The sequence below is a fragment of the Pongo pygmaeus genome, chromosome 4 (genome assembly GCF_028885625.2).
Source record: "Pongo pygmaeus isolate AG05252 chromosome 4, NHGRI_mPonPyg2-v2.0_pri, whole genome shotgun sequence".
NCBI classification, from domain to species: Eukaryota; Metazoa; Chordata; class Mammalia; order Primates; family Hominidae; genus Pongo; species Pongo pygmaeus.
In genome coordinates this window covers 113324783-113350040 of record NC_072377.2, presented here as the reverse complement: position 1 = coordinate 113350040, position 25258 = coordinate 113324783, and the positions used below count along the sequence as shown (strand labels likewise).

Below are 25258 nucleotides of genomic sequence, written 5' to 3'. Positions count from 1 at the left end.
ACAAAACATCCATTTCTGGGGAGGCTGAGTTTTTATTTTCTACAGGTGATGCAGAATTCAATATTACAGAGTCATAGACTTCTAATTCAAAGAACAGTTTTTATTTGTTCATTTCTCAGAAAGTCTGATGTAAGATACATACAAATGCATATTTTAGTTGCTCTAAGTATTCACTTTCAGAATTAGAGCCTGTGAACAGTTTCAAAAAATCATCTCTACAACCTATGTTTCTCAAGATGAAGAGAAGATGAGGATTTTATAAATGTGAATTCAACAGGGAAATAAAAATGAATATGAGTCATATTCTTTTACAGTCTGTTGGTTGGTTGGCAGTGTTTCAGCAGTGCATTGGGTAGTGTGTAAAGGTAGAAGGTAGAAAGGAAGTTAGAAAGGCATCTTCATCCACTTCTACAACCAAAGGTAGAAAGGAAGTTAGAAAGGCATCTTCATCCACTTCTACAACCATGCCCCTCACTGGGTCCCAGACATTTCGGCACAGTATTTTATCATGAGCTTTCTTTTTGTTGAGACTGTACACTACACAAGTGCATGCAAGCGTGTCACCATTACTTAGTTATTCCCATCTATGGTCTAGGAACCCCAAAGGGTTTCTTCAGAAGTGCTACAATGTTGTCACATTCTCAAAAACTTCCTGAAGACTAACTACATTTCAATTTGGAATATTATTTAAAAGGAGGTTTATCTGGCATAGAATACAAGAGTTTGAGAAACACCACCCTATTTCTCTTAACAACAGTAAACAGCACAATCCTGCAGCTGTCATGCCCGACAGGGAAAGGGTGGAAGAAAAGCCTATATACCTCTCTCTAGCATTGGAATCCTTTAAAGTGTTTGGATATGTAAGTAAAGAGCAGAGATGTTAGATAAATCTGCTTCTGAACCCCAGAGATGGTCTCATAACACAACCAAACAGTATTTAACACATCTCTCCTCAAGGAGACACACTATAAGCACTGTTTACCCCTGGGGCTGGACATGAACACTAATAATGAATGTATTTGTCTCACCTCTTTCTACTTGCTCTCTTGCTTGTTGATTTGTCATTCCAGGGTATGGACAAACCCCTAAGCTGAAGGTCTCCCAGAGAAGGATGCCAAAGCTCCACACATCACTCTCTGAACTGTATCTCCCTGGAAGGGGAACAACAACCATAACCACGTGAGGCACAGTAGACAAGTAGGTGACCCTTCCTGGTTATGTATGTCTGTGTCAGTCATGTACCACATAATGATGTTTGGTCAATGATGGAGCACATATATGACAGTGGTCCCATTATAATGGAGCTAAAAAATTCCTATTGCCTAGTGATGTGGTAGCCATGGTAATGCCATAGTATAACACGTTACCTTTTCTATGTCTAGATACACAAAAACTTACCATTGTGTTAAAATGACCTTATATAGGTTTGTAGCCTAGATGTGTACTAGGTTTCTGTAAGTATACCCTATGATCATAGAATGACGAAACTGCCTAATGATGCATTTCTCAGAGTGTATCCCTGTCATTAAGCGATACATGACTGTATTTAAACTTACCAAATGAGTTCGACATGCAGTCTTCTTATTCTCTTTACTGGTTTTACATTCCAGGTCTAGTAATATTACCAATTAAATAAATATTCTTCAGGCTGCTAGTTTAATCAAACTAGCCTCCAAATCACTCTCCCTCCCCCCAAGAATAAATATTCAGCCAGTGTGCAAGCTTATTTTCTCTGTGGTATCTGAATGAGATAGATGGTTTATATAAAAAAGATATACGTTTTTACGTTATCAATCCTAGGAGATTAACCAAGTTAGATTCCTGCAATTTTGTCTTATGCCTGCTTCGTTTTCTTTCCATTAAAATTACAAACAAACTTAAAGCAATTAGGAAAGTTTCTTCATTTTTTCACTTATTGCTGTTTACAGATGTTCTTACATGCTTAAAGGTCTCATTTTCTCTACTGATAGTTTCATTTACGAAAAATATTTATGTGTGTTTTAAACAGTGGAAGTTAACATAGCTGGCTAACAAAACCATCTTTAAATTACATGGTACCTTGTTTTGTTGAAATACCTAGGTGCACCTGTTTCACTGAGCTACATGAGCTAAGCTCTTAGAATTTTTTTGATAGTCTCCTAGAGAAGCACAAAGATACAAACCAGCACAAGGTATCTTCTGGAGATGGACATGGAATAAAGGAGGGGGAACAGATCAGTCTTTTGCAATCTCCAGCCTCTCCAAGAAGCTAAGAGTTTCCAAGATGTTCTCAACATATTTGTATTTTTTACTTTTACATATACTATCATAACTAAACTCCACTTACAGTGGTGTTAAAGATTTCTTAAGTTATTTCATTTTCTATCCTCATGTGGTTTCCTGTCTTAACTCTGCCATTGCGGGATTTATAAATGCTCCTCCTCCAAAACTGTCATGTTACTTTAAAAGTACTTAGTGAAAACCAGAGTATCCCTGCTATAATAACTGCTCTGACATCAGAGTGGGGTTGTACTAACTGATTATCATCTCCAGCTGTGTGAATTAGCGTCCTTCTTAGTAGATAGTAATTATGGACATTCTTGGGTGGAAGATTAATTTTCTTGTCTGCCTATCAACTCGTTTCATGCTTGGCATTCAATAATTTAATACTTTTCATGAAAGTCATTCTATGGCTACAAGTTAAGACTAATTCTTTAAGAAAATGTAGGTTATACAGACTCATATCTTATTTTGTAAGATAATATCTGGGCAGAGATCAATAAAGACATATTACATATAAACCAAGATCATACTCCAGAAGTAAAAGCTTATAACCTAGCTCTTAAACCTGGATCTTTGAACCTGCTTTTGTTGGGTAATTTTAACAGACCAAGAGTAACTTACAGTTGTATAGCATTTTGCTACTTTTCTATGTCTCATTTGATCTTCACAATACTCTATAGGGAAAAGGTCCTATCGTTCTTATCTTACAAATTAGGAAATTATGTAGAGTAGTAGATGGCTTGCCAGGGTCACGCAGCTAATGGCGTAACTGGTTGGGAAACCTGCTCACTAAAAATTCTGCCTCCCTCCCATTTCACAGTACTTAGTTACATCATGCTAATATAACTAATTAGAGGATATATCAGCCCCAAATACCCAGGTGACAAAAGGAAAATTTCTGTTCAATAATTGATGATAAATAGATGATTTATGACTTCTTAGTTGGAGATCAGTATTCTATTTTCCCCTTATAAAAACATTACCTTTGGTGACAGCTGTGACTAAGGATAGTAGCAATATCTGCCAAACAGGCTTTGAGTATTCTACCATTTTGTATTTATTTTAAAAAGTATATGAGAGAGACATATACAAAAAGAAAGATTTCTCAGCCATTTATGAGAAGAGTATGAGACTGTATCAAGAGTATTTTCATTTAGGAAGGAGAATGATCTGGCTAGCAATAGGGCTGGGAAGGCCCTGTAGTATTGCTTGACTTTTTTTTTTTTAAAGCCAAATATACAAAAACAACACTTATGATAAAGCAGTGACAACAGGTTTAATTCTGTACCCCACCCCCTGCTTTTCTTGAGACAGGGTCTCGCTCTGTTGCCCAGGCTGGAGTGTAGTGGCATGATCATGGCTCTGTGGCCCTAAGACAGTTTCAGAGAGGTTCCTTTCACCCACTCCGACCCCGTACTACATGGGAGATTTGAGTGTTTCACCTATTCTGAGACAAGAGTGAAGAAAGAGTATATACTACTTTCATATATGAAAGAAGTATTGGATTAGGCATGGTAGCTCACGCCTGTAATCCCAGCACCTTGGAAGGCCAAGGCGGGTGGATCACCTGAGGTCAGGAGTTCGAGACCAGCCTGACCAATATGGTAAAACCCTGTCTCTACTAAAAGTACAAAAATTAGCTGGGTGTGGTGGTGGGCACCTGTAGTCCCAGCTACTGGGGAGGCTGAGACAGGAGAATTGCTTGAACCCAGGAGGCAAAGGTTGCCGTGAGCCTAGATCACGCTGTTGCGCTCCAGCCTGGGCAACAGAGCAAAACTCCATCTCAAAAAAAAAAAAAAAAAAAAACCCGCTAGGATTTAGAGTCAATCTTCAGTAATTTTAGTCTGTGGGAACTAAACTTCTCTGGGTTGCTAAGAGAAGGCTTGTAGAGTCTTTCAGGAACTCTCTCATTGGACTGGGTATTAAATACTATAAACGTCTCCTATATCAAAATCTCTCCTTCCTTGTCATCTAAATTGTTCTACATTTTATAAAATTTACCAAAGTCTACTAAAAAAGTCCCTCACTGTAGATCAAGGATCTTCAGAGACTGGGCGCAATGGCTCACGTCTGCAGTCCCAGCTACTCCGGAGGATGAGGTGGGAGGACTGCTTGAGCCCTGGAGGTTGAGGCTGCAGTGAGCCATGATTATGCCGCCGCACTCCTGCCCAGGTGACAAAGTAAGACCCTGTCTCAATTAAAAAAAATCTTTAGACTTGTCCTTATTACTTAAAATGCTTTGGGTCTGGCTGTTAGATACATCCAGAAATGAAACTTTAATTTGTAAATACAACCCTTTAGTCAGCTTGAAATTCAAAAAATACACTGTGATCAAGAGGCAGAATTTTACTTGGCAAAACTGTTTAAGAGTAAGAGGACTTTTAAAGGCTATATAACACAGAGAATCTGGCAAATAGAGTTAAGAGCAAATTCTAGAGTTGGATTTTACTGTTAAGACTTTAAGGACTCCCAAGCCCAGTTACAGCTTCCTTAGTGCTTGAAAATGTTTTGTCATCTAACAAAAACCTTTGTGTAATATGAGTATTATAATCTATCTTTTAACCTGTGATCATTCCCCTTAGTAATATAATCTGACCCTAGAGTTAATAACAACAATCAATCACCCCAGAGAGGAATCACTATGGCAAACAGCAGCTCTGCCATTTTTCTCTAGATTCTAAGGAATAGTGGAACTGGCTTGCAATCACTAGAAAGCTCATAAGAACCTCTCTTGCTGACACGCTGAAAGACGACAAACTAAGGGTGAGGGTTAGTATCTGTGGTAGCTGGGTCAGCCCCAATCAATCAACTTCTAAACCAATTACATTGAAAAGCTTTATCTGGAAAACATTTGGTGGTTCCTCAAAAAGTTAAACATAAAATTACCATATGACTTCTAGTATATACCCAGAATAACTGAAAACTGCCCAAATATACAAAAATGGATAAATAAATGGTTGTATATCCATACAATGGATTATTCAGTCCTAAAAAGGAATGAAGTACTGATACATGATACAACATGGATGAACCTCAAAAATCTTATGCTAAGTAAAATAAGCCAGACACAAGATACACATACCGTATAATTCCATTTGTATGAAATTCCCAGCATAGGTAAATCCACAGAAATAAAAGGCAGATTGGTGGCTACTAGGGAGCGACGGGATGGAAGAATGGGAGGAGGATGCTTACTGGGGACAGGGTTTTATTTTGGAATGATGAAAATATTTTGAAACTAGAGGTACTGGTTATACAACATTGTGAATTGTAGTAAATGCCAATCATTGTTCACTTTAAAGTAATTAATTTTATGGTATGTGAATTTCACCTCAATTTTTTAAAAAAGCTTTCTCTAACTTAGGAATTAAATTAAGGCATTTATAAATGCTTTACAAATTAGTTTCCATAATGAGGTAATTTTTCATTTTAAATCAACAAAGAATCATTTTACATTTTTATTCAAAACATACCACCACTCACCAATCCATGGCTCATATGCTGCTTCCCTTAATGAAAATGTAATTTCTAATTTCACTTATAGCACACTTTTTTTTTCTCTTAAATTCTTGAGTTGTCATTTATCTTGTTATGGCCCATTTCATCCCAACCACAGATAATGCAAGTTATATTTATTTCCAGTTACAATGACACATAAAAATTCAAGTGAAAAAAATCCCTGCTGTTTTAAAATGTAATTCCCATCTCCTTCTTTGGTCAAGATTTATATCAATTCCACAGACTGAGATGCTAAGAAACCATGTCGATTTCAGAGTGAGAAACTAAAGAACTGATTACTTAATATTTTAGGAACCTAACATTAGAGGAGGTTATTGGACCAATTATAAGACATTTGAAAGAAATGGTCCAGAGCCACAGCAACACTTACCCTGTGTATAATCTACTACAAAGTCATTTTTTTGGTATAAAATCTCTTTCTCAGATATATAGTCATATTTAAAAGTACTTATATCTACCTTTATAATATAGCAATGTTACATATAGAAATCTGATCAATAATTTCAACAAATTAAAAGGTATGAAATTCACTTATTTGTGTTGATCCTCAAATCACTGTAACTTGCACTCTGTGCTCCCCCTGTAAATATTGCTTGTGAATGTTCTGTGCTGATGCCGTTCATTTTTACCACCAAAAAAAAAAAAAAAAAGTGGTCTATTCTCACCATAATTAAGAGCTTCCGGTGCTGTCCATTTAATGGGAATCTGCTTTAAGCCAGAAGATGAATACACTCCACCATCCTCTTGACGAGACATTCCAAAGTCACTGATTTTCAGAACATTATTTTCACCTACCAGGCAGTTTCTTGCAGCAAGGTCCCTAGGTTACAATAAGACATAGAAAACGCCTATTAAAACAAATTGAAAGCCACTTTCACATTTATGATTTCCACACTTTGCATTTTTACATTTGCCATGTATTTATTTATAATGAGGGTAAGAATGCTTGTGATTTACCAGTCCTCATCTTTTCTGTCATAGGTAAAAAACATCCATGAGAACATATGCATATGGAATAGGCCACATGCTAGTTTTCTAGGTACCACATATATTTCCATTTAAATAGAAAAACACCAATTCTAGCTTTAAAAGAGAAAATTACAGAGGAGAGGCTAAGCAAACTTGGCATTATTTTTCCTTTGGCTTTCCTAGAGCAGCATTGTCCAATAAAGTAGCCATCTGCCACATGTGCTACTGGACACCTGCAATGTGGCTAGTGTGACCAAGAAACTGAATTTTTCATTTTATATACTTTTAGTTACATTTAAATAGCTGCATGTGCCTAGTAGATACTGAGTAGACTCTGACAGACAATTCTTAGGGCTTCCCAAAGGTTGGAAAGTGGCTGAGGTACCAGAGAGGTTGGCAACTCTTTTTCTGCTGCATCTGGCCCCGTCTCTCTCTCGCCCCCCTCATCTTGTCCAGTCTCCCTATCATTTACTATATCCCAGCCTCACTGGGCTTCTTTTTGTCCCCAAATGCAGGACGAGTTCCCTAAATAAGGCAAGCTTGTTTGCACTGTATACCCTTTGCACTTAGCTGTTCCCCTTTGCCTCCAGTGTTCTTCCAGTTTTGCATACCTGGCTCCTCTTCATTCATTCTTAGCCCAAACGCTCTCTCTTCAGAGAGTTCTTTCCTGACCACTCTAATCTTCCAAAGTATTTCTGGTGGGGAGGACATTCAATAACCAAATTCATATACAGCCATCCCTTGGGATCCATGATTGGTTCCAGGACCCCCCTCAGATACCAAAATCCAAAGATGCTCAAATTCCTGATATAAAATGGTGTAGATTTGCATATGCACATGCTCCTGTATACTTTAAATCATCTCTAGATTACTTATAATACATAATACATTGTAAATGCTATGTAATAGTTGTTGTATTTAGGGAATGATGCCAAGGAAGTTTGTACATTTAGTACAGACACAACCATCCATTAAAAAAAAAAAAATCTCTGGATGGTTGAATCCACAGATGTGGAACTTACAGATATAGTCATATATAAAAATAACATATAACCAAGTGGAGCTTGTCCTAGTAACACAATGTTGGTTTAACATTTTAAAAGTAATTGATGTTATTCACTAGAGTAACAGAGTATAGGAGGGAAAAACTTGATCATTCCAACTGATGCAGAAAAAGCATTGGACAAAAATTCAAACCCACTGGTAAAACTCAATCTAGAAATATTAAGGAATTTATTTAACGTGACAAAGGGCATATACAAAAAATTAAATCCCGAACATTACACACTTAAATGGTGAAAGGCTAAATTGTTTTCTATTGAGGTCAAAGCAAGGATACCTGTTTTCACCACTTCTAGTCAAAGGGATCTCTTGGAAACAATTTTACTTCTTTTCTGATATCTGCCTCTCAATTTTGTGTTTTCTCTTATGTCTTTTTCAATTTGAAAATCTGATGTTTTTTACATAGAAAATCTTTGGGAATGTTTATAACAATAACTAGAATTAATGATTTACAAGGTTGCAAAAATACACAAAGTATTCTTGTAAGCAGCAAACAATTGGAAAATAAATTCCATTTACAGTAGTACCAATAAAGCAAATACCTAAAAATAAATCTAACAAAAGACAAGTCCTTTATACTTCAAACTACAAAACTTGACTGAAAAAAATCATAAATATGTGAATATTAATATGGCAATTCTTCCCAAATTAATGTATAGATTTAATGCACTCACAACCAAAATTTCTGGCTGATGTGTCGTAGAACTAGATAAATGGAGTCTAAAATGTATATGGAAATGAGGGGTTCTACAATAAAGTAATTTTAAGAAAGGTGTACAAAGTTGTAGGACTTACCTAACCTGATTTCAAATCCCACTAGAAAGCTACAGTTCTCAGTACAGTTTAGCATTGGTAGAAATGTTTATAGCTCAATTGAATAGAACAGAGAGGATCTAGAAACAGACCCACATATGTATAGTCAACTAATTTTTTTGGCAGAGGTACAATGGCAATGTAGTATGCACCTCCTAACTCTAGTCAGTGGGCCAAATGCCATCATCCTTGGTCAGAATGAGTTTTTAGTCACTGCAACACTTTAGTCGTGTATAGGATTTCATTGTTAGATATTACTCTGAAGAAAGTACTATGTTTTATAGCTACATACACTTCTGTTGTCATAACTATCTTCATTGCATCACCAGTTTAGAGATTTGTCCTCTGAAATGAGGATTACAGTTCTATGAGAGGCCAATCTAAAACTAATTTAGAGATATCTCAATTCAGTGTAAATAAAATTTCAATAACATTTACAGAAAATGCTACTTCCTTTGGGCTGCATTAAGTGCAAGTGAGTGGAAATGGGATCTTTTTGAGATAATCTATGCATTAAATAAAACCTTAGGCCTTTAGGCCATAAGCATGCACTGCATACTCAGTTTGCAAATATTCTAATAAGTATTAAAGGAGACAGAAAAAAGGATATGGTGTCTGGGCTAAGAAGCCAACAATCTAATTTGGGAGATAAGGTAATCATACACCTTTCTTCCTCCTTTTCTCTCTATTCTCTTCTTTATTAAGCCTACTGTTGCCCAGTCCTGAGTCACACTTTGGGAGACACACTAGTACTCCCAGCCTCTTCACACATAAAACTGCTAGAGAACAATCAGTGTGAACCTGTGTGTTACAGACTGCAAATCCTATATGAATTCAGAGGTGAGAAATCTCATAATAGGCTGGTGTTGTCATTCACCTGAGGTATCAGAGATAGCTATATCTCACCACATGCAGAGGGATATAACAGCAAATGCTGCTCACTGCCAAAAGGAGATGGAAATGTTCCATTTATGTCTGCCGAGTAATCTTATTTGAAGATTCAAACTTCTGAGTGTGTACCTTACAAATCATACATAATATGAGACAGGTTAATTAAGGATTAAATAAGAACAGAGAGCAGTTACAGGAATGCCAAGGCCAGCAGGCAATGGAGATGAGTAAATTTTCTTCACTGTCTAGAAAGCACAATGGTGCATGTCTTGTTCTGTGGCTATGTTCACTCTTACAGCAAATCGTACAGTAAGCCAGGAATCACCATAAGGCTGAGCCAGGGTTCTCCTTTGCAATGCTGTTATGTAAAAAAAGTTAGAGACATTTTTGCTTTTTTTTTTTTTTTTTTTTGGCATAGAAACTATTCCCACTGGGTCTGGATAATATTGAGCCACAAATAACTACTAGCACTTATGAGGAGAAAACCTCTTTAAGGCCCTGGAGTTTCCTGATTCTGGCTGAAACATGGCATAAAACCAACAACCCAGGGAGTGAGGATTAAATGAAGCATACTTCATTTGCTCTACTAGATTCTGATAACAAGGGGAGAATTATTATACAAAATGTATTTATATAGTTAGCTGCAAGCATATTTGGGGGACATTACAGTAGTTAAAAGCACCAACTTTTAAAAATATATGAATTACATTATTTTCTAATAATTTTTATATCACTTATACACAGATACATGTTCTTTAAAAATTTAAACACAAAAGAATGTGACCAAACGTTTCCCATCAGACTTTGCCAATTTCATTTGACTCATTGTTATAAATTTAGATACATACATTCTTATTATATAAACTTGTACCACATGTATATATTTGTTTACAAACCTGACTTTAATTGTACATTTCTTGTTCTGACATTTATTCTAATATCATTTGATGTCCTTCAAAAAATGTTAATAATTTCCTCCATACAGGCCAAGTGTACTGCTTGGCAGATTTATTTACTTTTTTTGTTGACAACTGCGAGTATACGGTTCCATTACTTCTTTCCCCTATTATTCTTAGTTAACATATAATAATTGTATATATTTATGGGACAGTGATATTTTGATATGTGTATGCAATATGTAATGATCAAATCAGGGTAATTAGCATATGTATCATCTCAAACATTTATCATTTGTGTCATGAACACTGAAATCTTCCTTTCTGGCTTCTTAAGAATATAGAATAAATTAACCTTATTCATTCTACACTGCTACAGAACACCAGAACTCTTTCTATCTAGCTATATTTTTGGTATCTACAAACCCAATCTCTTTCCATCCTCCCCACCTCTCTACCCTTCCCAGTCTCCTGTACCTTACAGTTCTACTCTCTTCCTTCACGAGCTCGATTTTTTTTAGCTCCCACATGAGTGAGAACACGCAGTATTTATCTTTCTGTGCCTGACTTACTTTGCTTAACATAATGTACTCCAGGCTCATCCATGTTGCTGCAAATGACAGGATTTCATTCTTTTTAAACGGGTAAATAGTATTCTATCGTGTACGTATACACACCACATTTTCTTTGTTGATGGACATTTAGGTTGATTCCTTATCTTAGCTATTGTGAATAGTGCTTTAATAAACATAGGTATCCCTTTGATATACTGAGTTTCTTTCCTTTGGACAAATATGCTGGATCATATGTTCTACTCTTAGTTTTTTTTTTTTTTTTTTTTAAGAAACTTCCTCACTGTTTTCCATAATATATATATTAATTTACATTCTCACCAACAGTGTATAAGAGCTTCCTTTTCTCTGCATCCTTGCCAGCATTTGTTATTTGTTTGTTTGTGTTTTTTTTGGAGATGGAATCTTGCTCTGTCGCCTGGGCTGGAGTGCAGTGGCACGATCACGGCTCACTGCAACCTCCATCTCCCACGTTCATGCGATTCTCTCGCCTTGGCCTCCCAAAGTGTTGGAATTGCAGGCGTGAGCCACCGCACCTGGCGTTATTTGTCTTTTGATGATAGCCATTCTAACTGGGGTGAAATGGTATCTCACTGTGGTTTTGATTTGCATTTCCATAATGATTAGTATTGAGCTGTTTGAGTTTCTTGGATATTCTGGATTTTAGTCCCTTGTCAGATGAATAGTTTGCAAATATTTTCTCCCATTCTACAGGTTGTCTCTTCACTATGCTGATTGTTTCCTTTGCTGTGCAGAAGCTTTTAAATTTAATATAGTCCCATTTGTCTATTTTTGTTTTAGTTGCTTGTGCTTTTGAAGTCTTAGCCATAAAACCTTTGCCTAGACCAATGTCCTGAAGCATTTCTCCTATGTTTTCTGAAGTAGTTTTATAGTTTAGGTCTTATTTTAAGTCTTCAATCCATTTTTATATATGGTAAAAGCTTCAACTTTTAAGTATTACATCATTTATTAGCTCTTGGAAGTTTGGAAATTTACTTACTCTTAGCTTTAGTTTTCTCATTTGTGAAATGGAGATAATTGTACCTACAACATGAGGTTTTTGTGAGAATTAAATATATAAACCACTTAAACAGAAAGTAGTCAGTGTCAATAAATGTTAGTCACACACAGATACAAAACCGTACGTTCATCATAGGAAGACTTGAATTTAGCCTCAGAAACAATGCATCGGGGAATCTGCCTCTTTTCCCTTTCTAATTAGATTCAACTATTTGACAATTTTCTCTTCACATGAATATAAAAGACACTTAGTTTAGTTCTCCTAAAATACACTTAAATAGTATTTACTATATGCTGGGTACTATTTGAAGCACTTTTTATATGTTAAGTCACTCAGAAATTACCGTACTTATGATCTCCATTCCTATAGATGATAAAACTGAAGACCAGGAAGCTAATCAACTTGCCCAAGTTCACAAAGCCAGTAAGTGGAGGAAAGCAGAAATTGAATCCCAGCAGCACAGCTCCAGAGTCTGTAATTTTAGCCACCTACTATAATGCTTCTCAATATAGCTAATAATTCTCTTTCAGAATGTAATCAAACAACACACAACTTAACCCATGGCCAATGGCTATAACTTTTGAATTTTAAATAAGAGCCAAAATGGATGACCTTTAGGAAAGGAAGTGACACTTCAAACTCCCTCCCTGCCCCCTAAAAACCAACAAAACAAATAACCTATATAATACACATATAAAAATCTGTTTTCTAATGAAGCAGCCAAATGTCACCAACTGCTTTGAAACAATATAAGTGTCCTGATGAAGGACAGTAGGACTGCCTGTTTCTTGCAAAATTTTGCACACAGTAACAGAAGTGGAACCATAAACTGTCTCTTAGAGCACACCAGGAAACTGAGGTTGGGCAAGGTGGGGTGTCTTTGGCAATAGAGGTGGTATGTTGAGCCCTTTTTTAAAAAACAAAAACAAAACAAGGCAATACCATAGCCACTATTTAGCTGATGGCTAAATAAAAGTGATGGGATCAGAGATTGACCAAAAAATAAATGGCTAGCCAGCTTCTTCTGCGTGTCAGATGTTGTTTATTTCCATTTCAGAATCTACCTTATTTCCTTTGAACAGAATACATAAATATGAAATCTCCCTACATTTCTCATTTTCAGTGCACTGCTGATTTCACTGTTTTCCATTCATCATACTGTTCCTCACCTCTTCTCTTCCCTTTGCAACCTCCTTTACCGCACTTCATACCTCTCCCTGCTAAGTTCTGTGCCCATTACTAACGGGGCACTTATGTCTAAAAGAGGCCCCAAAGGAAGCCTGCAGCTGTAAAACTGTGAAAATTAGTACCATTATTGAAGCGTGTCTGTTCTCTCTCTTTGAAGAATTGTTCCAGTGCCACAGACTTCTGGGAAGATGAAAACAGAAGTCCCGCCTCTTTGAATGCAGCTATCAACTGATGTAGAGTGACAGCATAATTTGTGCTTTTTTGTTCAGGGTTGGTTCAATGCCCTACAGATATTTATTGTGAGAGCAAATGACTGCTTATTCTTGAAGGATCTCTCCTGCTACCTGTCAGGACACTCAGAATACAGTCTTCTCATTTACTTAAAGCCACTGTTAAAATGCATATATGTTACTTGTGGGGAGGGAGGTACATATTATACCACTTACTCATATTTTAGCATAAATTATTCGAATAGATAATTGAATAGACATCACAGTCTTAAGGGATTAGGAGGACAGGGCTGATATGTTCTGACAGTGGGAAAAAATAAGGGAAAACTGGTTGAGCAGAGCAGGCCTGGGTGAGACATGAAGTAGGCTTTTAAGGAATAGTCAGTTTGGGCACTGGGTGAGTTCTGAAGGGTATGACAGAGCACTGGGTGGGGGCAATAATGCAGACATAACTTATACAAAAATTTGTATAGGGCTAAGCCCTGATGTATTTATTCTATATCAGGTTATTTCATCTCAGTACCAGAGGAATATCCCACTGGTGGCTTGGATGCCTCAACCATTGAGTCCATTTACTATATTGGAGTAAGGTTCCTCTCTCTGGAGAAACAGAGGCCTGTGGTGATTCCCTTCAATAAGGATGCTGCCTAATGGCTGGAACACAAAACAACCAGGTTGTTGCCTGACACAGCTGACTGTAATCACTTATGGAAAATACTGCAAGTCATCTGGCTTTCCTTAAAATGGCCATGCTCAGCACAGAGAAGTGCTTGCTGCTTTTGGATCTTTTATCTCATTTCCTTGGGTGACTTCCCTATAAGAGAATTCTGTTGGACATTTACAAGTGCAGATTCCACATATTATTTTCTTTAGCTTAGAAATCATATTCCTAGATAAAGGGAACTCATACTAAATATGAATGTTGAGATAACTTGGAACCAAACATATAGTGAGAAAGCTTGTCTTAAATTTACCCGAAAAACCCAAGTGGACCTTTCTTTGCATTTAATTACTGTGATTAATCTGGATGGTTTATAGTTTATGAAATGGGTACTAAATTTGTATAGTCAGATATAAATCTCTCTCAGTCAATATTTCTGCTCCCTATCACCTGTGGGCCACATTGTGAAGTGAAATACCAAATCTCCAGGCACAAATTTTAAATAAATATTGATCTATTGTTAAACCTCTTAATAAAGATTCTGGTCTAGAGGAACTTGGTGGGGGTACAGATTAAAAACATTTAAGTAAATGTTTTAATCTCTTCAGTTCACAGAAACATATCAAATTTTACTGGGTAATTTAATAACAAAACTGAGCTTTTGTCTTAAGCAATCAAATTAAAGGCCACTAGCTGTCTGAGGCTACAATAAAATGCACTACAAGGACCTGGCTCAGAAGTTACTCTCAGTATTGATGGCAATAGCGTCTACTCCTAAAAGACTTCTAGAAGAGAGATTTAAAAAACATCCACCCACTCCCATTCTGAGACTATGAAGTGAAAACAGAAGTACTTGCCTGAGTGACAAATAACATAACTTAAAATGTTATACTTGGATGCAATAAGTTACCTGAGCAACAGACAGAAAAAAAGTGACAAAACCACTCCTTACTGAATAGCCGTCATGATAATGGCTATCATTTATTGAGTCCTTTATATGTGCCAGATACCATTTCAAATGTCTTTCATATAACCCATGCTCTTTCAATATTCAACTTCATGCATACTAATCTGTACGATAAATACTTCCACAGATTTTTTCCATAAGCAGTGATGCAAACATTTGCATTGTTGGAAGTTCTGGACTAGGGATTAGCAGAGTTTTCACTCAGTGTTTTCTTTAATAAGCTGTATAAGCTTATATGTTCCACATTTTCCTGGACCCTGGAAATGAGAGCACCAGTTCTTGATTTTCTGAGCATGAGGGCTGCTGAATAATGTTGAACAATTTTATGATCCTTTGCACCACACATCAACCCTGTTGTCATGTTTTATAATGGCTGACAGCAAAAATACAACATGATGAAAAGCTACATACAACATGATGAAAAGCTACTAAGAATTCGACAATGTTTTGAAGTGAATTTACACTCTACTAATCACAACAGTAAAAGAACAGTGCATATAGATAGATATATGCCAGACATTATTCTTATCTGGTGATGCTGAATAGACACTTGGAACACCTGCAATAATCTGGAGGAACCAGGGGTCCGTGGTGCACCAGCTGGTGGCCAGCATATGACCCTTTCAACTCTAACGTTCTGTATACTCCAGGTTAAAGGCATTGTCTTTCTGTAACTAGCCAGATGAATCTAGCCTCACAGAGGTGGTAAATGGTCCTGGCAAAGAGCTTTCCATGTTGCCAGTACAACAGTGGGTGTCAGCAGCTAATGAATACAAGTCACACTCAGAGGGTAAGTTAGAAGAGTTCCACTACCCAGGAGCTCAACTATAACAATGCAGGTATCCTCTAGCTTGCCTTTGCTGAATAACTGTGGATGACAACCAAGAAATCACACTTCCCAACCCTGTAAGAATTTTGGTAACCATTGATTGACACCTATTATGTATCAGGCACAATGCTAGGAACTTAACCTATTATCCCTAATCCTAACAATCACACTCAGAGGCATAGATGTCTTTGTATATGGATACAGAAACAGGCTCAGAGATTAAATAAGTTGCCCAAGATCACATAGCTGGTAAGTGGCTGAGTATGGAATCTGTTTTGCTCCAAAGCTCTAGTTCTTTGTTTTCCACAGTGTTTAGTGTTCTTTTGGTTTCTTTGAAATACTATTCATTTTATCTTGATAAAAGTTACACTCTTTAATCCCTGAGTAGATAGATTTCTGCCATTTTGTTCCTGGGAACTATTTTCTTTCCCATTTAAGACTAATGAAATAAAGCCCCTGACTTAGTACTTAGGCTATGAAATAAGAATATATTGGGAGGACTAAAATATGCATTTTTTTCTGTTCTATTTTCTATAAGGGCATGTAACAATTCCTCCATAATCATTTGTTATTGTTTATAATTTCATGAAGTGATATACATAGTCACACTAAGACCTAAATTAAGATATAAAAGGCATATAAAGATACAGAGCAACTGTTTAATCTGTGATGCACAAGGTGCCATAATGAGCCTCAGGAACATTTAAATTTTTATATTCTGCAAAATGTTCAGCTACTAATGAACAAATACACCCTAATTATAGTGGAATGCACCTAGATTTAGATACTGAATGTTCTGCAGTGGTTAACTCTTTGCAGGATTTTCTTTGTACAAGGGATGCCACTGACTTTGTACTTTACCAAGAATGCCAATAATGGACTATGTCCCCTAAATTCTCCCAACCAGACACAGCTACATGGTCAGCTTGCACATTTACCTCTGGTTTGGGGATGTCTGATGCCTAGGCCACTCTCCTGGGTGGAAAATGGCAAATTCTTCATCTGGCATATCATCACAAAAAGCATTTTTAGAGTAGTTTTGGTCCCTACATACAAAGGGGAAAAATATTTATTGTAGCACCAGTATTCTGTTAATGGAAAACAGTTTTCAGTATTTATAGGAATTCAAAAGAAGTAATGACTTTTTCATGTATCTCAACAGTTCTTTCCTTGCCTCCCATTTACATTCTTTTAAAATGAAATTTTCATTATTCCCATTTCAATTTCTAATGTTGCTTTCTATGTTTCTGAAGTAATATCCCAGGTGACTTTATAATAAATTTCCCTTCAGTCCTATGATTGCTTGCAGTGTAGAAAACTGAAATAGAGTCTAAGTTATGAATACAGGTCTATTTTACAATAATTCATTTTTATCTTGAAACAAAGATCTGAAATTCAATTTCTTTTCTGTCTCTATAAATTTTCTTTCCATAGTCAGGAAAGCTTTCTTTATCTTTGTTCAATTTTAATTCTGCATTATATTTGATAAGACTTTATGGTATTAAGACTTGATTTCATATGCATAGCTACTTTTCTCGTAGCTCTACAAGATAAAGGTTTTTAAAAATATTTACCTAAAATATTCACCAAATGTCCTTCCATGATTGTTATTCATTTTGTGATTCTTTGATGTAATCCACAAAAAATCTGCATTGTGCATTCATGAAGGATTATTTGAGCAAATATTGACTTTGCATTACATGTGTCCTTTTGGTCTGTTAATGAAATTTGCTTTTACTAACTTGCAGACCAGTTACATAAAAGCGTCCTTTTGGTCTCTTAATGAAATTTGCTTTTACTAACTTGCAGACCAGTTACATAAAAGCGTCTGAGAGACTCCAGGTGGACAAAATAATTTATATAAATGCAAAATTTATAATGCCTGAAGGGTTTGGAAGAATTTTCGCAAATTTATAGCAATTTCCAAATTACAAGAAGAAAAATGTGACAGCATTCGGCAACAGTGTACAGCAATGTAGGCAAGTGGGTATCATAGGATCTTGGTGAAATTCAATGTGAATTACTTATGTAAGAACTAAGACATAGGATTTTAAAATTCTATGAAACATCAAATGGTCATTTTAGTGCTATTAGGCAGTAGGCCTTTTATATTATTCAAAATATTTTTTATACATGCCAGTTTATGGTAAATAATCTCTTGAGGAATACAAATGAAGAGGTATGGGGAAGGGGATTCCATGCCCTCTCTGGGTGCACCACCCTCCAGCACCTCCCTCATCTTTAGCTATCTGGAAGCTCTGGAAACACTGTTCTTTTGGGTTTTTATGGAGGCTTCAATACACAAGCATGACTGATTAAACCACTGGTGACCAATTTACCTTCAGCCCTCCTTCACTCCCCAGAGATTGGGGGATGGAGAAAAAAGTCCCAACCCTCCAGTCATGCCTTGGTCTTTCTGGTGACCAGGCCCCATCCTGAAGCTCCCTAGGGGTTGCCAGCTGTCAGTCAACTCATTAGCATATAAAAAGACATCATTTATGCCAGGAAAAGGGGACAAAGACCAAATATATATTTCACAATATCACAGTCAACTCCCAGTCTTCTAATGGGATCTGTTACATCCAAAGGATATATGACTTAAAAGATACTGGGACATTACTAGAATTCATTTTTTAGTCATTAATACTGTAATTTGTCCAGTCCATCATATTGTATGAATATGTCTCTCAGAGTGAGGCCACTCAGGTTTGCAGGTTTCCAAAGCAGGAGTGGTCTCAGAAAACATACAGGTTCACTCTTTCAGGCATTTGGTATAATTAAGCTAAGAGACAATGCCATCTCTTGCTCTGAGCCTCTTTTAAGGTAATATAATATTGGATTTCTCTCATATAACTCACTTGTTCATTTCTTTACCCTCAGCTACTATTTTTCCTTCTGTTCATTCATACCGAAACTTTTCTGCCTTTGGAAGGGACATTAGGTTTGGCTACCCTGCTTGTCTAGACTATAGGCAACAATCCTAGTCCACAAGTACCTCCCCCTCAGACCACTCCCATTCAGATAGGGTAAGGTTACACTGGGGCAGAACTAGTAGGCTATTTTTACTATCAAGCAATATAGTTGCATTCATTGTTAACTCCAATTCTGGCAGAAGGCCCTCAGGATTTCTGACATAAGGTTTAAGAACTGTAGTTACAAAGTAATTAGGGTCTACATTTGCAACCACTTTTAAGACCTTGTTATTTTGGCACAAATGGTAATGAATCTGACCTTAAATACATGCCAAAGACAAAATGTAACTTGGACTATAAAAGGTCCAACATATTTGACAATGATGGTGGAGAAAAGAGATGATCATTTCTGGTTATTTGATCTGGGAACTGAATCAATCAGGAAACATTACTAAGTCTCTATTATGCAGATGAATTTGTATGTTCTAGGAACACTACATTCCATGGTTATTGACTGACATATACACAAAAACCCCTACTATTTTAAAATGGAAAAGACATACTTCCAATTTACTTCGGAGTTTTTGCAAAGTACCATTTTTGTTAATCTTATAATCACAGAATTTAGCCATGTAAAACAGGATATTCATTCATGTATATGTATGTACATATCAACCAGCTGGCACACCATTCATTTATTGAGATCTTACTCATAGCAAGTCCTCTGTTATATACTGCAGATACAGATAAACTAATTCCTTCCCTCAAAGAGTTCAATTCTATAGGAGATAGTTATGCAAACCCATAAATTGCAATATTGAAAATTTCAAGTTTGAAGGTAATGCTGAGAGGTAGGCTCTCAGAGACAGATGTGGTATGAAAAATGAAGCCGTAACATTTTGTACTTCTTTTGTATCTAGGCTAACCTAGCAGAATGTGGTAGAAGTGATGCTATGAAGTTCTGGAGTGTAGGCCACAAGAGACCTTGCAGCTTCCAACTTTTGTCTTTCTGGAACATTCCTGATACCGTGGAAAGAAGCCCCCGTGAGAAACCATGTCGAATGAGAGGGACTCAATCTACAGCCAGCATAAAGGCCCCAGACATGTAAATGTGAGGGTATGTTATACTCTCCAGCCCTAGTAAGGCTACCAATGACTGAAGCTACAAAAGTGATTCCTGGGTAGAACAGTGGAAAACCATTCAGCTGAGCCCAGCACAAACTGTTGACCCAAACTGACAGAACAATAAGAAATAAACAGTTGTGAGTTAAGACACTACATTTTGAGACACTATACTATAAGACAAAATACTTTGGGGTGGTATTTTATGAATCAATAGATAACTGGGACAACAGATTTATTAATAGTGCAAATGATAGCTCAACAGTAAGAATGGGCAGAGTTGGGGTTAGAGATGAAAGAAAAATGATCACTGTTCAGGGAGGGAGCAGAGCTAATTACTTGCTTTTTTCTCATTCACACCTGATAGAAAGCTGTTGCAGGTGCCTTCTCATTGGTGTAATAATGTCTTCTGTCTTGGCCTCTCATCTTCAACTTTGAACTCATTTTAACTGGCTTGTTATGAGTTACAAACCTAAATTTTCCCTCTTCCAAGCTTTGGTGCACTGACATCTGCCAGGCTATTAAGTCATATCTCTGTTAAAATATACCCCAACAGACAGACAGACAAGATGGAAGCCCTGTTGCTAACATAAGAAAATGAAAAAAAAAAAAATCTCATGGCTAGCAGGATGAGGGGTTGGTCCCAATGTTATGCCATAAGTTTTCCTGTAATCAAGCAGAAACCAGCTCCTGAGAAGCATTGCTGAAACAACTATAGCTGGAAATTTTCCCAACCAACCCTGATAGACTGCTGGATGCCAGATGACAACCCCTTTCCCCTGCCTTGTGGTCTTGCCATAACTCCAATTGGACAGAGGACCTGTTTTATAAACACTGTTTATTGATAGACAGCCAGTTTCGGTCAGCTGAAGGCTGCATGCAAATTGCCTTTATGTCAAAAAGGTGAACTACAGGGCATGAAGAGCCAAGTTCCACCTTACTTTAATACTAAAACGCCACCATAGAATGAACATGGGATGTATGTTACATATGTTTACCACCTACTATGCAAGTGCCTGATTTCCCTCATGGTCATAGATTTTCCCCAACTCGGCTCAATATATATACATAAGACTGAGTCTGTGATATATATGTGCGTGTGTATATATATATATATGTGTGTGTGTGTGTGTATATATATATGTGTGTGTATATATATATACATACACACACACACACACACACACACACCAGTTCCCTCCTCCCACCTGGGTGGTGTGCACTTTATTTCCCTAAAAGTGACCCTTCCCTCATCTGAGGATAGTTCCTCCCTTTGAAAATCATGTTGTCTCCTTTCCTTCCTCTCTGGATCTGATGACCTTTTGTCAACATCTTCTAGGAACTGCTTCTTGGAATACCTTTGGCGCCAGCAAATGCCATACACCGAGAATTCTACTACTACCACTTTTAGTCTGATACAAAGAGAAGGAAAATTTAAACCTGGCATATTGAAACTAATTTAGAGGCACTCGATTTAGAGCAATACAGATAATGATGACCCTGAGCCATCAATAATGGTCACCTCTTGTAGGGGTATACCTGGTGTCGGGAAGTAGTAACATGTGATAGACAATTTATAATTGTTTCCATAAACAATTTATTCATTCAAAAAATATATATGTAGCACTTACTATTTGCCAGGCACCGTTCTAGGCAAGGCAGGGAACAACAAAAGACAAGAATTCATGTCCTCATGGAACTTTTATGTTCCTTTGACAGGACCTAGTTAAATAATACATCATCAAATAGGACACATAAAAAAGAATTACTCAAGGATCTCTTCCTTATAATGTAAAAAGGGAATCTACAAAAGGGGAAGAAATGGGGGAGGAAAAACAGGAGCAAAGAAGTGAGACAATTATGACTACATAGTTGTTGATTCATCTCTTTAAAAAATGGAGACAAAATTTTAGATGGCGTCAACATGCTAAGTGGAAGGGAGGAAGTGAAAAGTAAAAATATCCCAAAGTCGCTCTCTTGTTCACATACATGAAAATAAGGATTAGGATGTAAAAGGCAAGACTGTTAAGTATATGCTACCAAACAGAAGGTGTGACAATATTGCTATCAGGAAATGAAATTTGAGGAAAAGGCATCAATTAGAATAAAAGGAACCATATTTCTAAAAGGTGGAATTCATGAAAAAGATATGTTAGTTACTAAATGGCAAATGCAGCAAATATAGTGAAAACAACAAGAATCAAGACACATTGTAAGAGCAAGAATAAAAGAAATACAATTCAATAGAGATATAGACATGATTCAGAAAGGAGCAATATATAAAACATGTAATAGATGGAATGTCAGCAATATCAGCACAAATGGAGTGGGCAGCATTAGAAGCAAGTATTAAACAGGGACCAGAGGACCTCCTTCTAAGCAAAGAGCAACTTAGTTAACAATAGTAAATGAAAATGGAGGCCACCTTGGACTATCTTAATACTATCACTAATGAAAGACAGGGTCATCAAATTCTATCCATGTGAAAACAATCAGCAATTATGGAATAACACACTATGCCAGCATGTGGTCTAATTATTAAATAGGCACTGATGTCATTTTGGGGAAGTTGTGTCTGCTTCACTGCTCAGCTTATTTGAAGCAAGACTGATGAAGGCCTCTGAAAACACCTTACTGGGAGCAAATGTGTCTCTGAGAAAGAATGAGCCAATCTACTAGGACTTTCCAGCTATAATCTCAAACATTATTTTTAAAAGTTAACTGGTTTAGGTTTTATGCAGCTTAGGTATTTGGGTGACTGACTACTAATACAACAATAGACAAAACAACCATTGTGCAATAAGGAATTCACTTTATTTTCTGAATGTTTTCATAATCTATTAGCTATAGAATAGACATATAAATCTCATCAAACTGCCATGAAGTTATTGTCTAAAACCCTATCAGACATCCAGAGTAGTTTATTAAGGTTTTCCTTATATTCCAAATAATATTTATGTTAGATGATCAAAGAATACACTAAGTAGCAGAAATGTTTTTTTAAAAATGTTTAATATTTTATTCAAAAATTTTTAGGCCGGGTGCAGTAGCTCATGCCTGTAATCCCAGCACTCTAGGAAGCTGAGGCAGGAGGATCGAGCGCAGGAGTTCAAGACCAGCCTGGGAAACACAGTGGGATCCTGTCTCTATTTTAAAAAAATGTAAACCACAATGTGATATCACTGCACATACCCACCAGAATGACTAAAACTCAAGACTGACGGTAACAAGTGTTGACAAAGACATGAAGAAACAGCAGCTGTCATACATTGTTGGTGAGAACATAAAGTGGAACAACCACTTTGGAAAACAGTTTTGTAGTTTCTTATAAAGCTAAATGTAAATTTTTTCCATAGAACCCAGCAGCCACTCACCTTCTAGATATTTTCTCAAGAAAAATAACACACTGACACAAAGACTTACATATGACTATTCAGAGCAGCTTTCTTCATAATGGCCCTAAACTGGAAATAACCCACCTGTTTATCAACTGGAGATTGGAAAACAAACTAATATATTCATACAATGAAATACTCAGAAATAAAAAAGCATAAACATACGCAATAACATGGATAGATCTGAAAAGCATTATAAGTTACAAAAAAAAAAAAGCTAGAACAAAACACATTGCATAGCTCGATCTAAATGAAATTTTAGAAACATCTAAGCTACAGTGACAGATGAGTGGTTCCCTAGGGCCAGAGATAGATAGGAAAAGGATACTGACTGCAAAACAGTGCGAGGGAACTTTTGGGGATGATGGAAGTGTGGTAATGATTACATGACATGACTATATGTATTTGGCAAGACTCATCAAACTGTACCTTAAAATTGGTGCATTTTATTGTATTTATAGTGCAATAAAGGTGATTTAAAAAATAGGCACCTTAAGATTCTTACAAATATATAATATGCAAGCCTTGTGTGAATCTGTTGTTTTTCCTGAGTAAATATCTATTTGTAACTATATAAAATTATAAAGTTAATGGTGTTACTAATAAAGAACTTGGGATGGCATGTTACTGTGGATTTCTTTACATGGGATTGCAAAACAGAGGCCACACAGTCAAATTTAAGTTAAACTCCAGAAAATAAATGTATTAAAATGCTTCTGAGGATAAGTTAAGTTTTCTGCTTCCTAAAAATTATCTTGGTGGGATTTTTGTTCAGTCATTTCCATAAGACCAGCACCCTTGTGGACCGTATTTGTGAGAGAAAAGATATTAGCCTTTTCTAATACAAACAGGATCTAGATGGCACTTACGCTTTCCATTTTGGCCTTTATTTTTGGTAAAACAGTACAAGTAAAATTCAATAAACTATTTTTGTATTTTATTTTAAGATACTATCCCATGGAAAAAATGGCGTTTCTATTAATATCCAAATAATGATATGACTGTCTTAAGGGATTATAATGACCAATTCTTTCAAACGAAAGAACCCTTACGAAACAGATTGAGTTATACTATGAAATATTACTCATTCGGAGATTCCCTATTTGTTTTAAAAGCTATTAACAGTACAAAAATGAGAGTAAAGCATTCCTGAAAAAGTACATATTTTAGACCACTAAGAAACATTTACAAGAAAAAACCAAACAACTCTGTTAAAAAGTAGGTAAAGGACATGAACAGACTTTTCAAAAGACGACATACATATGGCCAACAAACATATGAAAAACTCATCATTGACAGAGAAATGCAAATTAAAACCACAATGAGATATCCTCTCATACCAGTCGGAATGGCTATTAAAAAGTCAGTAACAGATGCTAGTGAGGTTGTAGAGAAAGGAAGGTTTATACACTGTTGGTTGGAGTGTAAATAGTTCAATAATTGTGGAAGACAGTGTGGCGATTCCTCAAAGACCTAGAAACAGAGCTACCATTAGACTAAGCAATCACATTGGGGTTGCACTGGGGTCTAATATACCCATAATGGGCATATACCCAAAGGAATAAAATCGTTCTACCATAAATACACATGTACGCGTATATTCACTGCCTCACTATTCACAATAGCAAAGATATGGAATCAACCTAAATGCCCATTAATGGTAGACTGGATAAAGAAAATGTGGTACATATACATCATGAAATGCTATGTAGCTGTAAAAAGGAATGAGATCCTGTCCTTTGAAGGAACATCCTTAGCAAACTAACGCAGGAAGAGAAAACCAAATACCACATATTCTCGCTTATAAGTGGGAGCTAAACGACGAGAACACATGGATACATAGAGGGGAACAATACACACTTGGGCTTATGAAGGGTGGGAGGAGGGAGAGGGTCAGGAAAAATAACCCAGTAAGTCTAGTGGGTACTAGACTTAATACCTGGGTGACA

At 36.5% G+C, this 25258-nt stretch overlaps 1 protein-coding gene across 13 annotated transcripts in view; it reads right to left on the bottom strand.

Moving 5' to 3' along the window:
- The window catches only part of FER (FER tyrosine kinase), a 461370-nt gene that overhangs the window by 9404 nt on the left and 426708 nt on the right, over positions 1 to 25258 (bottom strand). For all 13 annotated transcript variants that reach the window (XM_054489923.2, XM_063665113.1, XM_054489929.2 and 10 more), the window contains 2 exons: positions 6447 to 6601; positions 1029 to 1151 (listed from right to left, as the gene is read on the bottom strand). In XM_054489923.2, the coding sequence (XP_054345898.1) occupies positions 1029 to 1151; positions 6447 to 6601 (278 nt within the window). The remainder of the gene's footprint in view (positions 1 to 1028; positions 1152 to 6446; positions 6602 to 25258) is intronic.